The sequence below is a fragment of the Rhamphochromis longiceps genome, linkage group LG18, assembly GCF_057381845.1.
Source record: "Rhamphochromis longiceps isolate RC_006_pf linkage group LG18, R_longiceps_female_GT1.1, whole genome shotgun sequence".
Lineage (NCBI taxonomy): Eukaryota > Metazoa > Chordata > Actinopteri > Cichliformes > Cichlidae > Rhamphochromis > Rhamphochromis longiceps.
The window spans coordinates 9,001,389-9,026,913 of record NC_140574.1 but is presented as its reverse complement, the minus strand read 5'-3'; the positions used below and the strand labels follow the sequence as shown (position 1 = coordinate 9,026,913).

At 38.9% G+C, this 25,525-nt stretch overlaps 2 protein-coding genes, 1 long non-coding RNA gene and 1 other non-coding gene across 4 annotated transcripts in view; 1 reads left to right on the top strand and 3 right to left on the bottom strand.

The window, feature by feature from the left end:
• Positions 1 to 1,432: 1,432 nt before the first annotated feature.
• Positions 1,433 to 1,506, bottom strand: trnar-ucu (transfer RNA arginine (anticodon UCU)). Its single transcript has one exon. It is a non-coding gene; the product is annotated as a tRNA-Arg (tRNA).
• A 1,621-nt stretch (positions 1,507 to 3,127) lies between these two features.
• Positions 3,128 to 6,924, bottom strand: sdhc (succinate dehydrogenase complex, subunit C, integral membrane protein). The gene is made up of 6 exons (XM_085390384.1): positions 6,846 to 6,924; positions 5,847 to 5,906; positions 5,648 to 5,749; positions 4,829 to 4,890; positions 3,689 to 3,852; positions 3,128 to 3,387 (listed from the first exon to the last, which is right to left on the bottom strand). The coding sequence occupies exons 1-6, from the start codon at positions 6,860 to 6,862 to the stop codon at positions 3,283 to 3,285; spliced, it is 510 nt and encodes a 169-aa protein (XP_085246510.1). The 5' UTR covers positions 6,863 to 6,924; the 3' UTR covers positions 3,128 to 3,282.
• Positions 6,925 to 8,667: 1,743 nt separating this feature from the next.
• atp1a2a (ATPase Na+/K+ transporting subunit alpha 2a) overlaps positions 8,668 to 25,525 on the bottom strand; it is a 56,879-nt gene continuing 40,021 nt past the window's right edge. The window contains exons 19-24 of the mRNA XM_085390380.1: positions 24,533 to 24,656; positions 21,497 to 21,642; positions 21,267 to 21,397; positions 20,897 to 20,998; positions 20,592 to 20,683; positions 8,668 to 9,047 (exon numbers count right to left, since the gene is read on the bottom strand). Coding sequence (XP_085246506.1) covers positions 9,019 to 9,047; positions 20,592 to 20,683; positions 20,897 to 20,998; positions 21,267 to 21,397; positions 21,497 to 21,642; positions 24,533 to 24,656 — 624 coding nt within the window. The 3' untranslated portion in view covers positions 8,668 to 9,018. The remainder of the gene's footprint in view (positions 9,048 to 20,591; positions 20,684 to 20,896; positions 20,999 to 21,266; positions 21,398 to 21,496; positions 21,643 to 24,532; positions 24,657 to 25,525) is intronic.
• LOC146647684 (uncharacterized) lies at positions 10,902 to 20,968 on the top strand. The gene is made up of 3 exons (XR_014908648.1): positions 10,902 to 11,420; positions 14,099 to 14,226; positions 20,611 to 20,968. It is a non-coding gene; the product is annotated as an uncharacterized LOC146647684 (long non-coding RNA).

The following is a 25,525-nucleotide window of genomic DNA, read 5'->3' as shown; positions in this document are numbered from 1 at the left end:
CACTACTATTTCCCATCGGTTAGATAATTTCCATGGTTGCCTAATGATTTAACCGAGTCCTTGGCCTTGTGGAGTTGTGGGACTTCCGTTTCCTCCCTATTTTCCCAGAATACTGTAAGTCCTACTTTGCTGAGACGTTGTCGTTTCACAGTTTGTGCAGTAGTCCATTAATGTTTCTACATCATAATGGCTACACCCTTGGGAGTTTTGCATATGCTTGCAACGTTAAAGGGGAGAGTCCTTGTAGTTTTGACGTTTTTGACGTCAGTCCCGTTTGGGAATCAGGATCCAAGGGTGGAAGGGAGAGAGGGAGGAGGGGGAGGGGTTGTTCAACTTGCCAGAGAGGATTAAGGATTAGTTTGCGGGCGGATTAGGTCTGTGTGTGGGGAGGCATGATGGGGTTAAACATGGATGTCACGACAGCCCAATCAGTGGTGGTGGCAACAAACTGAAACCGAGGAGGTGGGGTTGAATGAAAAAATTAATAAATAAATAAAAAATTATAAAAACCATGGGGAGCGCGGGGGGAGTGGGGAGTGGTAGGGGAGTCGTGGCGTTTGAGAGATCTTCAAGCAAGCAGCTGCTTTCCCACACTGAAAGCAAATAACAATATCAGCTCTGGGCTCCCAGATTTGGGGGGTTTTAAAGATGGAAATAGTCCACCTTCGGGGATCCTTGAAAGGATTCAAGGTCCCCACCCTGATTTCCCTTAATTTAAAAATACACAATGACTTCCCCCAACTCTTCTTCTCCACTCGCACTGTACAATGTAGTTATGGTCTTTAATTCAATACAGAATCTGCATACAAAAAAAAAATTCTAGCACTATGAGTCATTTATGTTCAAAGTAAACCGGAGCCTTTATCTCTCCCTCTGTCTCTGAACCGAATGGGAGGATGGAAACGCGGCATCTGGCATCATTAAACACTTGTTACGAGGACGGCAAAAGGCTTTAAACGTTTAGCTGCTGCCGCTGCTTCAGGAAAGCTTTTTGCTCTGGTTTAAATGAGCGGACAGCCCCAGGTGCCGAAACCGTGAGCGTGCGCGCGTGTCCGCTGGTGAGACTGTGCAGTAATGTGCTCGCGTGATAACTTAGCGCGCAGCCTGGACAGTAAAGCTGGGAAGGAAGCCCCGTGAAGTTCTGCTATGGTTTCACGCCTTTTCCCTATTTCAAATCTGCATAGATGAGATGACCTTTGCGCGGTGACTTGGCTCCTGTGAAATTACCAGGCCAGATGCACTGTTTTTGAGCTTCTGCAAAATAAACACGACTATGAATCATCTTCTTTCCACCAATCCACCCTTGTCGTCGACAGTACAGAGCAGCTCTGTTATGCACATCTTATCTGCAAAGAACATTTAAAAAAAAGTAAGCTTTATTCCGAACCCTTCTCATTAAAGGAAAAAAATTACAGCCGGATCCTTACATCCACATCTCTGCCGGGACTCGAACCCGGAGCCTCTGGATTAGAAGTCCAGCGCGCTATTCCATTGCGCCACAGAGACTGAGGCACCGTTTTTTCTATCAAAACCGGGTTTATACTCCCCCTCCCAGCCCTGCGCAGCATCCTCACCACCCCTCAGCATCAGGACCGCAGCTCTGTGGTGTAATAATTTGCCAAACGGTAGGGGGTGCTGCCGCCGCATAATCATCAGTGACTTAATGTCTCATAGAAACAGTGGGAACTCCCGCTTTTCATCCCCCATTTGTTTCGTGCAAGTTATCTCGTCAAAATATCATTATGGTGATGTTATCAGAGCAAAACTAAAAGATGGAACATTGTGCATTGGAAATGCATCAACAACTATGAGCCAGAGTGCTTGTTGTTTGTAGGGGAATGAAACAGCCAATACTTCTATTACCCCCCCATTTCTTTTTTTTACTCCCAAAAATGAGAAGAAATTCTGCAGGGTTTAGTGCAAACAGTCTATAAACAAATTCAGTCTTGGATCCTGCAGAGCCTGAGCAATTTTCCCATCCATCACAATAGAAAATTGCAGACCAATGGATGTGCAGCTCAGGTGGAAATGTGCCTGTTGTGTGGATAGGACTTTGTGTGGGGAATCCTGCGTATGCCAAATTAACAGCAATCAGACAAAAAACTCGTGTACAGAGAGGCATTTTGCAAGAGTTGATGTAACATTGAGCTGGCAGTGGTTAGGTATAGCAATGCCTGTCCAGCAACAGAGCTGATATGACTCTGTGGACATTACAACACCATCAAAAGCACTGAATTAACTCTTGACTTTTACAAATACTGGAAAAAACAGTTTGATGTGTCCTTTAGAAACAGACTGACAAAACGCATGACACAACACCCGAGAAAAAATAAATAAATAAATTATATATAAATAAATAAATTATATATATATATATATACATATATATATATATATATATTCATCAATAAACCAAAAAGACATTCTGCCTAACAGGCATTTCCCCTCCAGGCATCGGTTACAAATTAATGAGCCAATTTTGTTACAGCTAACCTCAGAACCTGTTTTTTGTTGATCAGTATGCACTTGTTACTGTACGCAGCACAAGCGGGAGTTGGATCTGACTTTACATCACAGCTTGCCTTTATTCACACTGCAGGACAAAAGCAGGTGAGATGCAGTGTGTAACTCCTGTGCGGCTCAGTTGGAGGTAAGGCCCGAGGCAGGCTGCCGGTGAGGAGCCTGTTCACATGCACAGCTTCCCCCACTGAGCTGCCTCTACATTTCAGCCTCTCCCTTCCCTGCCGTTAAAAATGTATCTGAGCATCTGCAGCCTGGATAAGTTAAAATATAAATGACAGCCTACAGTTTAAAAAAACAACAACACACAAACACACCTTTCTGTGCACAAACAACATCAGCAGACACACTGGTTGAACTGGCAGTGACTGAGCACTCAGGGCAAAGAAAAGTAATTAATGATTTTGACGTCACAGCACAATTAGGCAAATTACATAAGGCATGTAGGACATGTCTAATTTTGGCCGCTGGTTGTTGTTCACGCTGAGAACAAGTGTGAAATAAACTGGGTCACATTTGCATGCACCTTGCACTCTGCTGCTGCATTTGCTGACCCCAAAGACTCTCCAAGTGTAATTAATTCAAAGGAAGAAACATCAAAACATAATTTCTAAATTTAGAATAACATAATCCTTTATTGAACACTTTGATGACATAAGTCTGCATTAGGCCACGGTACATATACACAAAACAAAACTCCCACAGTGAAATCCAGTTCACGTTCACTTTAACTCGCTCTGTTCATCACGTCTGGTCCTGAGCTCAGATCATGAGCAGAGCTATTGACGTGATGACGGACAGACCAATGACTGTGTAGCCGGTGCGGTAGACCTCTGGAATTTTGAAGCCTTTGCCCATATCCCAGCCCTGATTAGATAATAATAAACAGAAGAAGATCATAAAAAGAACATTAAGCACACAAAAACAACCTCAGTTTATAAATGTTGGCAAATGTAATTAGTAAAATTAGTAAACATGACAAAAGCAAAACAAAAATCTGTATCCTCTTAAAAGCTTAAGCTAAGCAGTCCAGACACCTCATAAAACATGCAAATGGAAAAACTACCAAAGAATTTCAAACAGACTCTAGTGTGAGGAAGAAAAAGGTAAGCAGTTCCTCGGTTAAATCATTAGGCAATTTTAAAATTATTAAATCATTAAATCTTACCAAGTGGCGGATGCCGTTATAGGTGTGGTAAGATACTGGGAAGGCAATCCCGAATTTGGCCAGCCCAGTGAGAAATGGACCAATGGACAGTGAGTGGATTAAATCCAGGTAGTAGGGGTAGCTCCCTGGCAAAACCAGCGCTGCCACCGCAAATGCTGAGATAGCTAAACACAGACAGAAATCCTGAGACCACCACACCTTTCATAATCAGTAAGAAATTAAGACATGCAAAAAGAAGCTCCACATGCTTCTAACATTTTCTCTCCATAAGCCACTTTACCACATGATCCAGCTCACCAGTAATTTTGCAACATGTGAAAGCCTCAGTTATGTAAATACTTTTTTGTTGTTTTTTGCTCTTGCTGGAGTGACAGCCAAATAATGGATCTGGATCAAACAAGTGCTTCTTGGGCTGCCTGCTACAATGCACTGAACACAATGGCTTATTTAAAGCTTCTATTTCTGTATTGCCTGGATGATAAAGAATATAAACTAAACAACTCCGTGTGAGAAAAGACATTCTTTAAAATATTTATATACATACAGAAAGTTGCATTGAAAACTAAATGTTAAATACTGACTGTTATGTTTAGATGAACTGATATGGCTTCCTGTCAGTTGGTGATAGATTTACTTCTCTCACTGTGAATCGAAGTTGATTTCAGGCACGTGATTACTCATGTGATTCTAATAGAAAGCTGAGAGACAGTAAGTGGCACTTAATGTCCGAGAGGTAGCCAGCCTGGCTGTTGAGTTTGGCCCTTATCGAGCCAATTAACACATAAACAAAGCTGATTCAGCTTTTACAGCATGTTCCATGAAGGTCAGCAGCACTGATATACAATACCACAATGACACGTGTTTTTACTCCAGGCGAATGACTGAAAGCTGTTAGCCATCTAGTGTTAATTTTCACATGTTAGGTTTAATTGTATTGAACAACTTGTGTTTTGTAATTCCAGTAAATGCTCTTAGTAAAAATCAATAGTGACAGACTACAATGCCCTGAAGACATTTCCAAGGTCACTTAAAAGCTGACAGTGGCTGTATAGCTTCTTTCACAACTGGTACTTCAAGGGCAAAACTAAATCATTTACTTGCTTTAACTTTAATTTTGGATGGAAAAAACAGATGTGTTACCTCCACTGAGCCCAATTCCAGTTCCTCTGTGCGTGATGGACATCATCATGGGGACAGACCACCTGAGACGCAAACCCCCCCCCCAAAAACCAGAGCACATTTAGCTTTCACACATACAGGCCTCAACTAATGATTATTTTAAATCTTTAAAACAGTTTTATGATGAATGAGGCTTTGATTTACAAGTAACAACACTGCAATTCTACATTTTAATCATGGAACTTTGATTTTGTGTCAGTGATGGATGCACATGCAAAGTTTGCATGCATAAATATGAATAAGCTAATGCTCTAGTACAGAACAGGCTAAACCCAGTGAAAGAGTATGACTTAAATCACTGGATTACAGATTGGAGAAGCTGAAGATTGTTGACAGTGTTAAAAAAAAAAGGTGCCCTGAGTCATCACAATGATCCCAAATGACAGAAAAATATTAAAGTTAAAAAAAAGGCAGCTGAACCAGGAGGGTAGCCTAGTAAGAAATTACATATACCGACATATACTGAACAAAAAAGGGGTTCTTTGCTGCAGGCGTTAGGATTGCAATAACTTGGTGACAGTACATTATAAGGTGCTTATTGCACTAAATCTCAGGTATTTGTGGGTTGCCCTGCTGTTTTATTAGCTTCAAAAGAATGAAAAACCTGCACAATCAGAAAAAATGATTTTAAAAGTAACAATATTTGCAGCTCAGAAAACGTGTTGCTGCAGATTTGAGGTGTCTCTGAAAACATAAAACAAATGGAGCAAATGACTTTTACTTTAACTGAGTCACATCTGAACAACACTGAGTAGACACCAGAAGGTATGCAGTACATACTTGTAGATGGTGACATGGGGAGACATGGGTCGGTTTAATCTCGAATTTTTGTCCCAAAACTTGTTCATCTCCTCCTTGGCTGTGGATCCCATTGGAGCCACACTGAAGAGGAGAGAAAATGGGGTGGTTACAGAAAACAAGTTTGCAGTAGCATCTATGTGTGCATTTATAAGCACTAACAAACAAGCACAGAACTCACTGTCTGTACAAGACACTGTACTGGGGTTTGGAGAGACAGACACTCTGACGTCCCAACGTCCTAAAGACATAAAAAACAAAAACAGGTTTAGATTTGAATCCTGGTTTACTTCAGAGTAAACCAGCAGCACCATGAGAAAGATATGTTGTAATGATGAAGATTTTTCAATAAGTAAACAGAGCTAAATAGGAACAAGGGGCAACAAGTCAACAAATTAACATAAAAAAGAACAATAACACATACAAAAAAAATAGGACACAAAAGAAGGTTTGAGCGTCGCTATTATTCATACTGTAAAATTGTTAATACTGTCAATAAAAAATGCTTAAGAGAGAATGATTTGTAGTTCGTTGTTGTATTTTTATAGTTCTATAAACAGTTATGGTCATAAATTTTGCATATTCGTTGGGAAAACCCAGCAATAAGTAAAGCCAAGTCTTAACTCCAGCTCTAGCGAGAAGGAACAAGTGAGAAGTGTCTGTTAAACAAACTCTAAAGGGTAATAGGTTCACTTCTACTAAACAAAGATCTGTTTCACATTTAAGGTAATTTAGACAACGCCAATCATTTGACAATCATTTGACCTGGGTAGAGTTACGACACTGTAACGGTGTAGTTCGATTATCACTTAACACAAACCTAAATCAAACAAATTCAGATTATCAACAGCGAATCAAGCATTCGTCAAGCGGTCATATGAAGGTTAAGGCGCCAAATAACCGCTTACGTCTGTCATTATTAACACTACTTGTCAAAGTCCACTCTCAGATAACCAAGAACATCTGACGCTAGCACGATAGCTACAGTAAGCTAGCGGCTTTCCACCACACTTGCGGTAAACAAGGATAATAAACGGAGACTACAAGTTACACCGAGGCGCGTCGACCTCAAACGTGCATTTAGTTTATTATACTTTTTCTCTACGCGCCTCAATATCCCAAAGAACAAGGAGTAAAAGCTTCCCAGAGCCCGAAAGTAATGCACTAAAGATAAACTGACCTTAGAAGCAGCGCCATGTTTGACGGACAGTGAGCGGAAGTGACGTTACGGATGTTGTTGTTCCGCGGCGTTCTGAAAAACCTTGAAGAGATTCAAGCTTGAAAAGGAGTTTGAACTGTCTGAGTGCTGTAAGGCATGGCGTAATGTTGAAGGTGACGTGTAATAATTCGGTTATTTTACAGAAAATGTCTGTTTTACTGTTGAAATTTTTTTTTTTATCTGGAACCTCTTTGCAGCAAAATGCATCCAACTTTAAACGAAATCCCACATTTATTCACCATTTTAAGGCTGAAATCAATTTGTACTTTAAAATACTAAAATAACTAAAAAAAAATGTCTGTTTCCTTCACTTTTATGAACTTCATGTTAAACACAAGAAATTTAGACAAAAATAAAATACTCACTGACACTTTATTTTATTTTATTAAAACATAGGTAAATCAGTATGCTAATGGAAATCAAATCAATATAAAAATGTAATGAAAAGGAAATGTGACTGTCTAAGTAAACTGTAAAATTAGGTTACATTTTTTAGAGTTTACTTCTTGATTTACAAGTGATTTCCTCTGGGTGCTCCGACTACCTCCCACTGTCCAAAGACAGTTATCAGCATCTGTAAGTGAATGTGAGCGTTGTTGTCTGCCTCTTTGGTACCCTTGTACACAACCTGTCACCTGCCATAACCTGTGTCCTACCTCTCAATCTCACCCGATGTCAGTTAGTATAGGCACAGTCCACTTGACAAAATGGACTGATGGAAGTATTTGTACATAGCTCTGTGGTTTTTAGTTTAAAATAATTGCAGCAACCCAGATGCCCTTCCTGACACAGTCCCAAAGGGATTTATGTTTTCTCCTGAGGCTGAACTTGGGAGCTTTTGCTTTTTAGGCAAATGCATAACCTACTACACTAAGGAGCTACTCTTTTATAACACTTCCTTGTTAGGATTTGGTTGTTTTTCTTTCTGTAACATGACAGCAACATGCAAACACTGAGTCTTTGTTTTCAGAAAAATTCCGACATATTTTTTTTATTCCTTTCAATCCTTTGCTTCCGTGGGTGAAACACAGAGTATTTTTATCCACTGGGGGAACAACTTTCCTAAATCAAATCTGCACAGGATGCTGAAAGAAAATATCAGATTCATTTCCTTTTTCATGTTTGGTGATGATTGCTGTTTAAGTCTGATTTTTAGAGGAGAAACACAACTACTTAGTGTGTGAAATCTGTCTGAATAATTTTTTTTCCATGCCTATTTTGTCTGGCTGCACCAACTAGCTTAGAGAGCCCAAGAGAAGTCAAAAAGATAAAGGAATATTTTTTCAAGAAGATCATTATTGGAATATCCTCCCATTCATCAATTGCAAGAATAAACTAGCCCACCAGTCATGTCTTCTGTCAAGTAAAATGGATGCATGGAACAAGTATTGTAAAATGGGAGCTCCATCCACTCCACACTCATAAATACAAATAATAATAATAATAATAATAATAATAAAGTTAGTGATGCCCAAAAGCTCTTCTAGATATTCCCAATTACCTCCTGTCACACACAAATCAGCCAGGACATTAAAAACATCTGTGTAATATTGTACAGATTGTGTATTCCAACAGACAAAAGAGATAACCTGGCAGAAAATACTTTGGGTCTTGTTGGCTTGTTCCTTCATAACCTGCAGATGCTCAGCATGTTTGGAGATGACTGTCCTTGGGGTCTTCAGCAATGTTCAGAGGGATGGCACATCAAAATCAAGTTGCTTATATGACTTTGCAATAGGGAACAATACAGATAGGTGAGTAATGTTTAAATGATGGGCAGACATACTTTGGAATACATTTTATTTGTCAAATTTAACACAAACAACATCTGATACTCCCTTCCAGCCAAACGGGCCACAGTACATCACTTTGGTAGCAGTTTGTGTAAGGCACAAAGGTTTACATTACTATCACTCTGCTGGAAATGTTTTCTGATAAAGAGAAAAAAAGAGAAAACTCAAAAGCCTATTTTCAGCAGTATTTTTCTGATAATCAGATTTGTGAACTGATCCATGCAATATTACAACTGACAGACACGCACGCACAGTTTTACACTCATGAGCGCAAACAAACACATCTATGCATACACATGCACACACACACACACAGACCTCAAACTGACATTTTCTGAATGTTAATAATATGTCTCCTGCTCCACCCAGCCTGGAAGAGATGAAGAGAGAGAGGCAGAAAGACAAAGAGAGAAAGTGTCAGGGAACAAAATGACAGGCGAGCATTTTTCATAATATCCTTTTGTATCGCTCTATTTGTATTCATCTCATTGCCTTTGTCTCCGTACATTTCCAAATGAATCCCCTTATAACTCTAAGACTTTGATCAGCCGTCTGTGACACACAGATTAACAGAAATGATGAACTGTCACGATAAATTGTATTTGTCTCCCCATGTCTTGCCCCTCATCTGCTGTAAGGCAGTGGCAGTGAACAGATTTTGAGCCATTGTAAGGTGCCCGTATCATCTGCATAATCTTCATTACATATCTCAAGAGTCTTCATCAGCCTGCTTTAATTTCCTTTCTAATAATTTTCAGCTGGCTCTGGTTGTGTGGTACAGGTTTAAGTTTCCTGGTTTAAGTTTTACATATGAACATGAATAGGCTGCGATCAGCTCTGCACACTATATACTGCAATTGCAACAATAGGTTGTGAACCCTTTGGAATTTTCCATATTTTTGTATAAACATATCCTAAAATATCCAGTTTTGCTAAAGGAAGAAAAACAAAACAACATGAATTATATTACACAATAATATTACTTGGTCCTTAACATTTTGAGGAAAAAATAGTCAGTATTACAGATCTGTGAATGGCACCTGAACCTCTGTTTTCAGCATCCTATGTGACACTTTTGTGCAGCAATAAATGCAAGTATAAATATGCAGTAAAAGGTGATCAATTCTGCACACTGGCTTCGAGGAATTTAGTCCATTTCAGTATTGCAAACACAAAACTTTGGGTTCTCTCACACAAACTGCTTGCTTCGGGCTATTCCACAATTTCTACAACATAAAGGTTTGGACTTTGACTCGACTATTGCAAAACATTAACTGTATTCTTCCACTACCATTCCTCAGTAGAAATATTTTTGTGCTACGAGTTGTTTTCTGGCTTTATGCACTTTTCTTTTGAGATTCGTGTTCTTGACTTTACTGTGAATGTATTCAAATTAAGGCTGGGTGACATGGAAAGTTTTTTTTATATCAGTCAGATATATCGATAGATCACAATATATGTACTTTTTAAAATAAATAACATAGGTCCATAATTCTTTCTGAAGATAAAAAACAGGAAACGATGGATACAAAAAATATTATTTATATTATTTTTTTTGTTTTATCTTCTGCGGGAATAAGTAAGGATATCGTTTCCATTCTTTGTGTGGATTTTCCGGTACAATGTTTTTCATTTTGTGAATATTAAAACATTTCATGAAGGAAACATTAATGAACACTAAAACATTATTTTAGCAAATACTTTCTTATACTTTTTTTTTTTTAAATTTAGTTAACTCTACTCTGCACACCTAATTCTCACCTAAACCTGGATCATTAGGTCATGTAACCCATGACAACAGCAGTGATCATGCATGATATGACAGAGTGCTGAGCGAGGCAGAAAGGATTTTACTCAGATTTGTACAAGTGGAGTCATACTGAGTGCTGTCAGGAAAGGAGGTGGAGGAAGGCCAGACATGAGAGCTGGAAGGTGAAAGCTCAGAGGAGGACATACCAGCGTTTGAGGAGCCTGAGCAGGGTCAAAATGATGACACCCAAAGTTCATTATGGATGAGGAGTATTGCGTAAGCTAGGGCTCTGAAGTTGTGGGATTTGGTTTCTCGACTGCCTGTGAAGCGAACAATCTTTTCATGATTTCATCAGATTGAGGCAGAAGGTTGCATTTTTTAAGGAGATATCACCTTCAAGAGAGCTTTAGTCTTTGCCCCCTGATCGGACGTTAAGAACATTTGTTACTCTGATCGACTGGCCAATCTCCAAGAATCTATCTCAACTTATTGAATTGTCTATAACTAGGAACCAGTAAAGTTGGATCCTAGGTTATCCAAGTTATGTCATGAACACAGATATGCTGAAGAATGTTTTCAGCTCCAGAATGCGTTACATTTTAATGCTACCTTCAGCATTAAAACTTAAAACCACTTCCTTCTGGTTTGTGTCTTCTGACATCTTTTAGTCTAAGACCTGGTTTGCTCTTTACTGTTTGATGTAATCAGCAATGGGTGTCCAGCGGGGTGGCCTGGGGGGGCACAGGCCACCCCCCAAACCAGACTGGCCACCCCAGGTGCCACCCCAAAGGCAAAACAATAAAATTCAATCAAATATCAAATGTCCGATTATGTTTTCACGGTGACGCTCAGATATCCGAGTGTAAGTGAATGCAGCATCGCTTCTGCGCTATGCGCATCACGTTAGCAAAGGTAGGAGAGCCAAGCGCGAAAGATGGCACTGCAGGAAACAATTTTTCGGTGAAAGAAAATGAGGACAGAATAAATGTCCCGGTAAGTAATATCAAGTTTGTTGAGTTTAGTAAACTTCGGTGAAATTAGAATACCAAGGAAAAAAATAACACTTAAAGAATTATTGCAGCTGTGGAATATTTCAGACAGTATGCTACTGAGGGCAGCTAACATAAGAGTTATGCGTTATAAGATATAATCTAAGTCGTAACATTGCTGTATGGAGCTGCAGATTTGGTTGCAGGTTAACATAGCTGGACTGGCCATCGGGCATACCGGGCATATCCCCAGTGACTTATTTTTTATTTTTTTTTGTAACGGCATGAACAATGAGAGGTGGTGGATTGGCCAGATGCAGGTCGATGTGTAGAAATAACTCCGTTGTTTGGTGGTGGCTATGACGGGGCTTCCACAGAGGCAGGCCCGGCCCTAACCAATCTGGCGCCCTAGGCAAGATTTTAGGTGGCGCCCCCCTACATCGGCAGTGTAGTGTATGTACTCACAAGAAACGGAATAGCTTTGTCTTTGACCTTTTTTTTTTACTTAAAGAAAGCAAATTCACAATCAGAATAATTAACAAGATAAAAAAAAATATATGAATAAATAAATGAATACAAAAAATAAAAAAATGAATATATGAAATACAATAACACCGCTTGATGCTGCTGCAAAACTGGTGGGTTGTGCTGCTGAGGTGGAGGCAACAGGAAGACCGCTTGATGCTGCTGCATCATGGCTGGGTTGTGCTGCTAAAGCTGCATCACTGGTGGGTTGTGCTGCTGAAGTGGAGGCAGCAGCGGTAGATGTGGTAGATGGCCCAGGGGTGGGATTTAGAAACTTCAACAGTGCATCTGAAGAGAGGAGTATGTGACACCACTGAGTATTAAAGTCTAATAATAAAAACATATGATTCCAGGAATAAAATGAAATTATATAATATAAATGAAAAACCAAAGAGATATATGTATGATGTTAACTGATATGCAAATTAGATTAGATTCAATTTATCCGATTGTTCAGTCTGACGTCACTAGCCGTGTCTGGGTCTAAACTCCGCTGCAGGTCCATATATCAAACGATCACTATGGCATTACTGAGAGTTGAAAAACTGTCTAAAGTCTTTCATCTTTAATAAAATGATCAGCGTTCTGCTCTACCGGGTGTAACAATTGAGTTTAACATCCAGGCATCCATGAAAACTGAATTTATGACATTTAACGGAGTTAGAAGTTAGCAGGGAGTTAGCTCGCTAGCTTCTATCCAAATACAATATAGCATGTCCTGACTGCAGGGTTTTGGAAACAAATTAAAACGTACAGCTCTGCTATCACTTCCAGCATAAATGAAGACAGAAAACTAAACAACAGTGATGTTTGTAGGGTTACTGAAGTTTGGCTAGCTGGTATATAATGATGTGCTACGTGCTTGCGACACAGCTATGTTAGCATAATATAAACAAGCTAACTTTTTTTCCCACTCGATAAAAGTTAACGTGAGTGTTCTCGGTGGTCAGGAACAAATGTAATCGCATGGCAGGATGCTGTAAAAGGACCAAACTTCAGCCAGGAGAACAACTGAGATAATCCATCCACAATACGAGGTTAGTCATTCATATACTGCTGCACGGGCTGGGCTGCAGTTACATCCTAAGGTTTTAAAAACTGAGCTTAAATAAATGATTAGCGGTAATAAAAGCCGGGGGAGGTCAACAGTGATCACTGACTGTTTTAGGAGCTTTTTTAGATCAAATAGAAGAAAATACATAACATTAAACATGTTAACAACACAAAAGCCATATTAAACGCAGACTACTTTAGACCCGGAAGTAGGATTCGTCACGTCATCACTGAACAACCGGATTGTCATCATTACAGTGAAATGCTGAATAGCAGAATGCAAAGTAACAGTATAATATCATATGAGAATGTTATGTTATGATTATCTTTGACCGAATCACAGCAGTGCTCATATTAAAAAACAGCATTCCCTCTCATGTGATATTGCTTAATTAACATTAATGATGTGCACTTTAACAACTAGGCTTACAACTATAATATATACAGGGGTGGAAAAGTGACTATTACCTGCAGGGTAAACGTTAGCTAACCAGAAGGCAATAACAATGTAAACAAAAAACACCTGCTTAAAAGATGAATACAAATGAGGAATGGTGGGAAAGGTGGGAGTACTGTAATTACCTAATGTTACATTATTATTTTCCATAACAATTTAGCCCCCTCCACAATATTAACTGACGTTAAAACAGTTAACTAGCTATTTATTGATTAGCAATTAGCGAATCATGTAACATTAGCTTAATGCTAAAAATTTAGGTTACTATCACATTCAGACAAATAATTTCATGTAGGCTAACGTTACCTACCTCTGTCTTTTTCTCGTTTCTCCTCCTCTTCTTTTCTCTTTTTTCTTCCCTGGGCACCTGACAGTTTTGGCCGTTTTGACATCTTGTGTTGACTTTTTGATGTGGTGACGTCCAAAAGGAACCATGATACCGGGAGGGAGGGGGCGCACCGTGCGGGGAGGGGGGGGGGGGGCGTAATGTTCTAACAAATAATATTTCTATTAAATAAGCTTTACTTTGCATTTTAATTAACGTGGGATTATTTTTTGTATTTAGAAATAATAGTACCAACTTTTTTTTTTTTTTTTCCAACATTTGTGGCACTGGCGTGGCGCCCCCTGATGGACGGCGCCCTTAGCATTTGCCTATACGGCCTATGCCACGGGCCGGCCCTGCACAGAGGCAACAGGTGGATGAGGGAAGGGGAGGCAGGAGGAGAGACCCGAAGCAGCCACCAGTCCGAGTGTCAGGTGAACTGAACTTCAGGTAAGAAGTTATGACCTGCAGTCTATCTGGGTCAGATATAAACCAAGTTTAGGTGGAGTTTATTTTCATGTTGCTGACTTTTTACTGTCAGTTGCAATAACTCATACTGCGTTCTAGCCAGTTTGACGGAGTTTTTATACAGCTGGGTGGGTGCTATGATGTTACTGATAGTGAACTTTATTTTATTCATAAGGTTAGTAGAGTTGCCAACGGCTCCTTAAAAAAATGGAATGGTCCCTCATTCAGAGAAAATATTACACGTTTCGTATTGAGCTGAGAAGAGACGCAGTTTGTCCCGGACTTTAGCTAGAATGGAAAAAAGACACAAAGCTGGAGTTATTCTGTGTTTACGCTGCACAGCTGCCTCTTCTTCTCTCATTCTCTCCCCCTCCCTCTCCTGTTGCTACTTCAATCATGAAACTGATCAATGATCAGCTGATCGGCTTTTCTCTCTTGTTTATCGCCCACTTTGCGCCAGAAAGAGGAAACCAGCGGATATTGCGCTAAACAACAGCAGCACGTTTAAGCTTGATCAGCTGTTGTTAGAATGTATTTAATATTAATTTCTAGTATCAGCTGATGTTTGCTGGAGCCACAGCTGTAAAGCTGCTGGTCATGATGTCTGTTTAGATATGTGGTGAGAGGGAAACATGAAGATGAAACCAGGAGATGTCCTTACTGAACCATCAGAGCTGAACAGGTGATGGAGAAACAGGTTTACCTTTTAGGTGACATGAATGAGTTGAAGGGAAGTTATGAACTGTTTCTGAGAGACAAATAACACCAGGATCCTTTTTTATGTAGCTGACAGCTGGTAACTGTGCAGGGGCGGGTCTAGCAAAGTTTTGCCAGGGGGCCAGGTAGGGCATTAACAGGGAAAGGTGGGCACAAAGACATACTTTTCTTTCTTATTCTCATTTAAAATATCTAGCTTTTATTAAATAATTATCTAAATCTTACAACCAAAGTTTTTATCTGACGTAAAATGTATAGAAATCATACATATACCAACAAGACTGTACATCACTGTCACAACAGGGTTTGTTTTCAGTCAAAGTCTTTATGGCTTTACTACCTGGTGGGTCGGTCTGTAGTAAAAATGCCCAATTTTTTTGTCCCAGTCCAGCCCTGCAGGTTAATACTGGCAGTGTCACCATGCCAGCTGACTGTATTTTATCATCAGCCAGTGTTGTTCTTTATCAATATTACCAAAGTTTACGATAAGGCAGCATAGAAAGTATTTACTTGCTTTCAGGTTTCATTCAAATGTTAGTCTTTTCAGTTGTTTCCCCACTTTTTTCCTGTTTCAAAATCAAACACCAGTTTGTGAGAAGATTATCTTCTTTTTTTAACAGGCAGATAAAGTTTTGCATTGGCATTGGCTAATTTGTCAATTGTTTGTTACAAATGTTCGTATTTTAATTTTCAAAAATGTTTTTGCCCAAAACATATGTGCACTATATGTCAGTAAAAATACTATGCAAATATTGCTGTCCTTGAATGCTGAGTAAACACTGACAAAGCACTGATTGTATCTCTTGTACTTTATCAACGCAGTATCTAAAAACTTTGCACCGTAGTGGTTAAAATCTCATTCTAATAAGAGTTAAAAGTGCATTTGGTTATTAGGTTTATAGGATTATTGAATTATGGTTAAGGGTTGGTAGAATTTTTTTTTTTAAACATTATCTGCCAATTAAATCTGCCACCCTTCTCCAAATCTGTGCCCCTACCTGGCCCCCCCAACAAAAATTTTCTAGACACGCCACTGGTAATCAGAGGTCCAACTCTCTTGGCAGTAGTTTCAGTATGGTTGAAATTAAAGTGAAAAAGGCAGGAAATGTAGAGTTAGCATATATATTATATATGCTTATATTATATATACTTTTAGGATATATATTATTAATCAATTAATAATTAATGTAAATCAACAGGGTAAAAGTGTGTAAAAAATGTTCAGCTTCTCAGCTGAAAAGGCTTCTAGAAATTTGTAATACCTGAAAACTTCAGAGCCCTACATGATACAACACTTCTTATTATGGGTGAGTACCATCACATCGTTGCTGCACAGGCTCCTCAAATGCTGATATGTCTTCCTCTGACCTTTCACCCCTCTGCTCTAATGTCTGGCCTTCTTCCACCTCATACCCCTGACAGCAATAAGACTGACCACCCCTGCCACAATTTTGAGAAAATTCCTTTCTGCTTCACTCTGCCCTTTGCTTCCTGAAGTATGGACAAAGGTTGAAAATGCAATGTGATAAGTCCTTTTGTCCACTGGCTAAAATTTGTTTCAGAAGCCATAAAATTACTCTACCTTTCTGAAATCGTATTAAATCTTTGACTCTCAAAGAAGATCTCAAGAAGCAGTTTGATTTTTAGTAATGGAAACATAATATCTGCAAAATTATTATCACCTAATTTTATGGTCATAAAATTGGAAGCTGCAGTTCCCATCATTTTGGGAAAAAAAATCCATGTGCTGTCTCAGCTCAACCCCCACAAATGTGGGATGTCCTCATTCGTCGGGATGTCCTATTTACAGCACAGCAGGACTCGTATAGATTGCATAAATGATCGCTGTCTTAAAAATCTCATGTCCTCCACGAAGGACAAAATCATATATCAGGGAACCCACACGGTATCGTTTCTTTTATATAGATTTAACCTTTAAACTGAAGTTGCTGGATTTGGTTTCTTAACTGCCATACAGTACACCGGCCTGTGAAAGGGATCACTCAATTGTGATCCACTTATGCTTCACGACAACATATCAATTAATAATTAATTAATTCTTTAAAAAGCACAAGAAGTGCAGTTCTGACTCAGTGAAGAGGGCAGTGAGGCTCTTATATGGATCAGATATGTGACTTGACCACAAATCTGATGTTGTAGCAAAGTGTGACTCAGATGTTCTCCTGTCTCTTTACACTCCACGCGCAGCTGGAAAAGTGCCGTCTAAGGGAAATGGTCAGGGACTCGGTAACGAGGGTCAGTTACTTGAATCATTCACTTAAATCTGACATTTTTGGCTCTGTTTACATTACATCACATATTTTACAACAAAGTAAACTGTTGCATCAGTGTCTCTTTGTTTTTCGTCACTGGGCATGGTACAAGAGAAAGTGTCTGGTACTGTAAAGTCTTGCATTGTGCAGGTAAACATTCAGCTGTGGGTTTTGCAAACATTCTTCTGTGCATCTGTGCAACTTTAAATAGCCAGAAATCTTTCCACACTACTGAACATTTCAACGGTGTTCTCATCTTTTGAGCCTCGGGCTGTGTTCGATGCGCTGTCATGTTTAGCAATGCTTCGTCAAAATTTTATGTTGTTATTTTGTCTTTTCATCTTACTCACACTCCTAATGTACTGATGTGTATGGCTACAGTAGCCCAAACATTAGCACATGTGCAGCTGTCAGTGGCTCCTCTTACGCTGTGTGTGTCTTAACCTGATGTTGCTTTAACTCTATTCCAACCAGGGGACTGATAAGACGTATAACTCTTCTTGTTGTCACTGGCCTGTCAATCGGTTGTCTATCAAAACATGGCTAGAATGATTAGCGTTGCCTTTACATTGACCATGTCCAATGCTTCTTTTGACGAAAAGGTAATTTGGAATAACTGTCTTTATCCTTTTATCATCCAGCTCGAGTTCAAATATCATTCAGGCTTGTCTCTGTCTCCTTGAAGCCCTGCAATGCAAGCCATTGTTCAGTATTTTGATAGTGGACAAACATGGATATTAGACAGTGTGAGAGAGGTCTTTAGATGATCAGTTTCCTCTGGTTCATTTGTTACCTGCCAGACCGTTGAACATCAGTCATGAACAGTATGCATGACTGTGGATTGGTGAAGTGCAGACTCTTTAAATATGGTGATGAGCATTGACAAAGATTCTGTGAAAGTTCTCAGAAGTATAATATGTTGTAGTAACGATACACTCTGAAAATCATGTCCTCCAAAGATAAGACTTTAACAGATCCCTGTTCTTTAGGCTCATTAAAACATCACACCCTCACACCTGATTTTTAACATCTAATTAACTGCTAGAGGTTCACATACTTACAGATGTGTAATACTGCATAGTTTCTCTCAATAAATAAATAGCCGAGTCTAATATTCTTGTCCTGTTTGTTTAACCGTGTGCTCTCTTCTTGAGTGACATTATATATTTTTGCAGATGTATAAAAAAGGGGTCACAGATGTTTTCATACAGCAGCATTTAGCACAGAGGAATGGTTTTCATTTTTGGGAATAATTAGACATTTATTTATAAAATGTATTACCCATCAAAAGTTTGGGCCATTTAGAAATTAGTTTGTGATCGATTGGTTGTTAATTATCATTGAATTCTGTTTTCCATTATAATAATATAATACCCATTTGTTCATGCCAGGACAGCAGAAACTGTTGCACCGGTTAAACAAACTACAAAAAAATCCTAAATGAAAATACACTAATATTCCTTTTCTAAGCAATTAAAACCATGTGCAAATTCTGGAGTTTCCATATAACAGTGCCTACTACATCCTTAACAAACCACAACAGTCTGGCTCGTGCTCAGCTGTGAACCACAGTTGCTCAGTTCTCTTTCTGTTATGTTAGCTTTGTTTGTACAGGCATTATTTAAACATATTTAATTATTTAGCAGTTTATTTAATGTAATAGCACTCGTTTATTTCAATAAGAACACTGATGAGTTTCAGAAGAAAATACTTTTTGTGGCTTTTTTCTCCAAACAATAATCAAACCAACAAAGGCTGATGCTCCAAACACTCAAGTAGTCAGTTTGTTTCCTCTTTTTAATCAGCAGAGCAATTCTTTTTCAAGTGTGCTAAGGTAATTAGAAAAGGCTTTTTTCTATTGCATTGTTGGCATTGTTGTATTTTGTCATGTTTCTCAGGTCTTTGTCTGAATTTCTACGAACATTATTGCTAAGGATTGTCTTATTGCATTGGAGTCACACTGGGTTAAATATGTACACTTGGGTTTTAAGGGGTATTTATTATTTTCTTTATTTTTGGGGGTTGTATGGAAGTCCCAAACGCAATTTCATTGTTCTTGACAATGACAATAAATAAATAAATACTAAATACTAATACTATGATGAATGATCATTTAACTTTTTAACCTGAGAAACCTCAGACATCACAATGGAGCACAGAAGTAATCGGTGATGAAAATGGGTTTTTCAATGGGCTGTTTCATTTCTAAAATGGATATTTCAAAACAGAGACATTAAGTGAACTCAAAATTCTAAGCAGTAATGCATGATCTTAATCCTTCCTGGATCAGCTTTGACTGAAAACTTGGCCCGAGTATCAGATCACGTTAGATTTCAATGACAGAGCAAACTGCCAGAAAGCGCTGCATTTACTTGCTATTTTGTGAGAAATCAAAACTGGAAGACAATAATCAATGAAGTGTTGCAGAGTCTGCATTTTTGAAAGCTGGAGAATTGTTCAGCATTGACTGGTTTGCATTCTGCTGGATGGCTGACAGATTTCAGCCGCTTTACTAAATACTGGGCATGAAGGACTATTTGTGGAAAAAGCAAAGCTTCTGAATGATGTTTAACAATACGTGTAAAAAAATAACAATAATATTAAAATCTGTCAGGAAAACTTGGTGAATTACTAAATTTACATGAAGTCACATGAATTGTGAGAGTTCAAAAAGACAGCTGCCTCCAGTGGTGAAAGATATTGCTCTCAAACCCATGAATCACAGGAGAAACCGGATGAACCAGAAGAACTGCAGTGATGGACTGTGAAGCCTGCATTTGCAAGTGTAAGAAGTTGTCAGAAATAAACTATGCTTTTAATATTACACCAAAAACACTAAAGCTTACTTGCTTTGCTGTACATGCGCTACACTCGACACTGTTGGCTACCTGTACTTTTATTTTTAATCTCAGTCCACACCACTTCAAGGTGCTTTTATATATATATATATATATATATATATATATATATATATATATATATATATATAAATACCTTGTGCTTGTTTGGAATGACATTGAACTCAATCTTCTTCTACAAGTCACCATCTGTCAAATGCTTGCTGGGATGCTTTAGGTGAGCTCAACAGAGCAGAGCTGTGGCAACACTGTCAATCAATGTGTCCTTAAAGGACTGGACAGTCTTCTCTTTTATGGTGTTTATTTTTACAAGGACAGAAGGCTGAGCGAGTTACACAAGGTAGAAGGAAAGCTTTTAAAAGTTTGGCACATGTGGTGGTTGAGATAGGGGTTTCAACTGCTATACTGCACCATCACTTGATTATTATTCTAGCTTATTAAGAAGATAAATAAGCTTAAAAAATCTTTTAATCATGGTTCTCTCTTAATAACTGCTTACCTCCTGGTTGCCTCCGCAGAATAAATTTACGGACCTCATCGTAAATGAAGATGAGAAGACTGTATGGTATGCCACAGAACCACCAAAGGATCCTGAGGGGGAAAAAGGAAGATGTGGTGACTCACAGGCGGAGTGCAAATTGTTAAATTCATTGCAGCTATTTTTGAATATTAAGGATAACAACATGGTGTTTAAGAAGATCACAGACTACATTTAAAGTCCAGAGTGACAGGCTAATGGCAGCCTATTAGGTCTTTAAGAGGTTATTTTTCAGTTCAGTGGAGATATGCATATGCAGAGCATACTTCAGGGGGTACATGCGCAAGGCAACGTCCATTCCAGGGCAGTAGGAGAGGAAGGCAGCCAGAGCTGTTTCAACAAACAGGCCAAAGATCAAAATCCTGTTCCTGTTAGGCAGAAAAAAGGTGCACATCAGAGAAAAGAAAAGGTTTATACAGGTTTTTAAAGTACAGAACATTAAAATAGCAGTGACGATATGGTCCCAGTATTAGAAGCCTCAAAAAAAAGAGCCAAAATCATTTTTCATTTTGAAGAATAAGAGTACCTTTCTGACTACCCGCATTTATGCATCGATTCTATATGCTTCAGTTCCTCCTTCCATCAGCACTCTTTTCCTTTCTTCCACCTCCCTTACTTCACACCCCACTCACTTACGTCATCCCCTGCTGAAAGAGGGAGTTCCTCCTTGTCTTACAGATGATGAGATCAGCCCACTGGACGACCACAATGCTGGTGAAGAAGGCTGTGTGGCAGGTAAATTCCACAATCTTTCTCTGTTCATAGGTCTGCCAGGATGAAACACATTGTATTACTCATGCGCGAGAGTGGAAACATTCATTTATTCATTCAGGTCATGTTGGCGAGTGTCAGTCTCCATTCCTTACCCACTGTTGCCCAAAGCTGTCCTCCAGGTCATTGACTTCACGGTCATCCCAGTCGATGCGGATGCCTACTAGGTTTCTTGGGAGGAAGCCGTTTTCAGCCAATATTACAAAGTAGGTGAAAAAACCAGCCAAAGCTTGGATCATACCTGGATTACAAATATGAAAGCCCATTCATAAGACAGCAATGCAAAAACTCATTTAGATGATCTAAAAAATAATGTAACATTTTATAGCTGTTACATTTCAAAGGTTCATAAGGTCCAACAATGGTTTTGTAACTTTGTAACTTTTCTAATAAGTGGTATTATACTGTAGAGAAAAATAATATTTTAAGTTATTTCAGAGAGGAAAGCGATATTGATTTATCACTGTCCCATTTAAAACACAGTAAATATTCTGTTAGTGTTAATTAGTTAATGCAAAAATCATTTTCCAAATAGATTTGTGGTGAGAAGTTTATACATGGCTTGGATTTTGTGGTAGCTTGTTTTTAATGATTTATTTAAATCTAGGGGCAGCACAGTGGCAGCATGGTGGTTAGCACTGTTGCACAGCAAGAAGGTCCTGAGTTCAATTCCACCAGCAGTCTGGTTTGCATGTTCTCCCCGGCTTCCTCCCACAGTCCAAAGACATGCAGTTAGTGGGGATAAGTTAACTGGAAACTCTAAATTGCCCATAGGTGTGAATGTGAATGGTGGTCTGTGTTGCTTGTGTTAGCCCTGTGACAGACTGGCAAACTGTCCAGTGTGTACCCTGCCTCTTGCCCTAAGACAGCTGGGATAGGCTCCAGCCCCCTGATAAAGGATAATTGGCAGAGAATGGATGGATATATTTATATATATAAACACACATACAGGATCAGGGTGGACATACCCCCACTAATACCTGATTAAATGTCTCTTGGGAAGTTGCACCACAACTAGATGCATTTTGGCATGATTCTGGCTGAATATTAAACCAATCTAAGGGAGAGAACATTATGCAACTCCACACTGTATATAAATGCCACTTGTTTTGCACATATTCAACTCTGTATATTTTATATATTTTATTATTATTATTATTATTTTATTTTATTTTTTTACTATTTAATTTGTAAAAATGTGTATATACACACACACACACACACACACACACACACACACACACACACACACACACACACACACACACACACACACACGTAAGAAAATATTTAGTATACACATCCAGAAATGCATACACTATTATATATTGTACATATATTTATTAGTTTCAGGTTGGCCATTCTTGTATTTTGCTCGTTTGTGTTGTTGTGTTTGCACATCTCTGTTGCTTGTGGGGCTCGCACACAAGAATTTCACTCGCATGTGCTGTGCCAGTGTGCCTGCACATGTGATGTGACAATAAAAAGTGATTTGATTTGATTTGAGAAGATTCATTTAAATTGGTTGGTGAACCTGTTTACTTGTGTGGATTAGAGAAAAATCCGAAATAACTTCAAACATGTGCACTAATTTCTGCTTTTTAAAGTCATTAAAGATGTAAAATAATTCCACCCTGGAAAAAGAACAACTAAAAAAATAATTAGAAGCCCACATTTAACCTCATAGGACCTGGTGTCTACATATGTGGACATCACATTTTGAGCTGTCTAGACCACAATACTAAATTTTGCTCTACTAGGGCCTGATATCCTCTTCTCAGAAACTACATCAGTGTATTTGAACTTGTGACCACAACAGTATGTGTTGGTTTCATCAGGCTGCTTATTTTGTGTGTTTACTTTATCTTCTGTACCTGTCTTGCAGCAGTTACAGTTAATCTATAACTTTTTTTAATTAATTAAATGTTAATATACTTCCTATTATTTCTTATTATTAATACTGAAACACCTACTCATTTCCAGCAAATGTTGTAGGAAAGTGCAATCCTGTAAAGCAAACTGATGAGGCATTTCAAGATGACAAATGCAAAGTCTACCTACACCATCAGCAAATACATTTTGAACATGCATGGCAACTGTGTAACTTGTGTGCCATAACAATTTTCCACATGTATTTTTGAATTAACGGGCAGGCCAAGGGATTAAACTTAAACCTGGACAATATATACTGACTTATATCCCTACAAAGTGCATATTTTGAGTCTATAGTAGCTCAATCCATTAGTGTTTGTCAGGGAAAATAGATTAATGTATTTTCATCCCTCTTTCCTCTGTGACATTATTTTTTTAAAGGTAAATAGCTCCAGACAGCTGAGTACTGCCATAATAGGTGTTAGTGACTTTTAATTTGATGTTGCCAAATTCGTTTTGTCAGAGTAGGCGTAACATTTTCAGCAGGATGGACATCTTACTGCAGAGCATAAAAACTCCACTTACACCAAACCTTCAAAATGACTGATTATGGATTAAGTTGCATTCACTAAGTGTCACTCAGGATCACATCATCAGTAGGTTTTTCAGGACTTGTGGCTGTGATGTCACAGCAGTGGTTTGTAAATGTGATTTGTTGAGCCCTGCAAACATTTTGCCCCAGCAGTGTTTATCTTGCACACATTATGGGAGTTCATGAGTTACTGGCTGTTTAGAGCATGTTCAATTTTAAGATTGCATGTCATCCAGTGAGGCCCTGTCATAGTTTGACCTATTTAACAGCCTATAAAATGAGGCCAGTCTTTGATTTTTCGCTATTCCCAAACCATATAAAACCAAAGATGAAAAAGCATGCATTGAAGTGAGGCTCCAACAACTGGAACACGACCAAGATTAAGCAGAAAAAAAGTTGCACTCTCTGCTCTCAATTTGCTCGAAATGTCACAACAATTAGAGTGAAATTGTGGGACTATCTGCTCACCTCTGGATCTATTTTCCTTTACTGTATGTGCCTACACATTTACAAAGCCAGTTAGAAATGCCAAAAATTCTGATAAATGTCAGTATTTAATGTTTATATGCCTTTGATGTTTATTATCGCTGAAACTTCACAAGAAGAGGCCTGTCACAGTGATTCAGGTTTACGAGCTGCAGTGCTGAAAGATGACAAGAGGCCAAACCTATTTGTCCGTATGCCATGCTGATGAGGCGTTCGTTGACCAGCTTGTCTGTTTTGGGGTTTCTTGGTTGTCTTTTCATAATGTCGCTCTCTGCTGTCTCATAGGCCAGGGAGATAGCTGGAACCTGGAGGGTAACGGAGGAACAGAACAGAACGACCTCGGCTTAAGCTCCCTGTACGATGAATGTGCAGGAATTTGTCTTTGTGGCATCTGTACAAAGGCATGATGACAATGCCAGACACAGGGAAGACTAGACTGTTAATATAATCACTCAATCACTGAGTAGAGGGAGAAAAGGGAGAGAAATGACAGGGAGGGAGGGAAAAAAAGAAGTAACGACAGTGACAGAGAGGGAGGAGGGGAGAAGAGACAAGAGGAGAGAGACGGATAGTGAATTTCAAGACATTCATAAAACAGGAGGCTAGAAAGGTCCCTGTAATAAAGATCGTATATTGGCTGGTTTTACCAGGTAAGCAACAGAGCAATATGTGTGACTTAGGGCAGGAATCTTTGGGTCTTAGGAGAGCTTTGAGGTGTGGACTTGGCATTGTGTGAAACTGAGCGCATGCTCTGTGGTGTACAAATCCACTTTGTTTTGGTGTTACACTCCCTTGACCCACTGCAGCAGTGAAGAAAGAAGAGGATAGAGCTGGAGAGAGGGATGTGTAGACAGAGGTTGTGTTGTTTTTTTGGGGGTTTTTTTTTTGCACCTTTGAAAGTACATGTGTAAAAACTAAGTCTCAGTGTTGAAGCATTCTTAAGTGTGCTACATCTTGCTTTGATAAGCATCCATTTCTGGATGGTAGTTCTTGCTAAAAATAATCCTAGCAGACTCCAAGTGCTGATTGTCACTCCTAAATCTCAGCAGAGCCCTCCAGCCTGTAGCTTGGAGTGGAACGTCGCTGTTAACAAGCTGTTAACAGCTTTACCACCATTGGAAATCTGCACTTTTGTACTGTACAATAAACACTTCTCGAGTACTTTTTTTTGGCT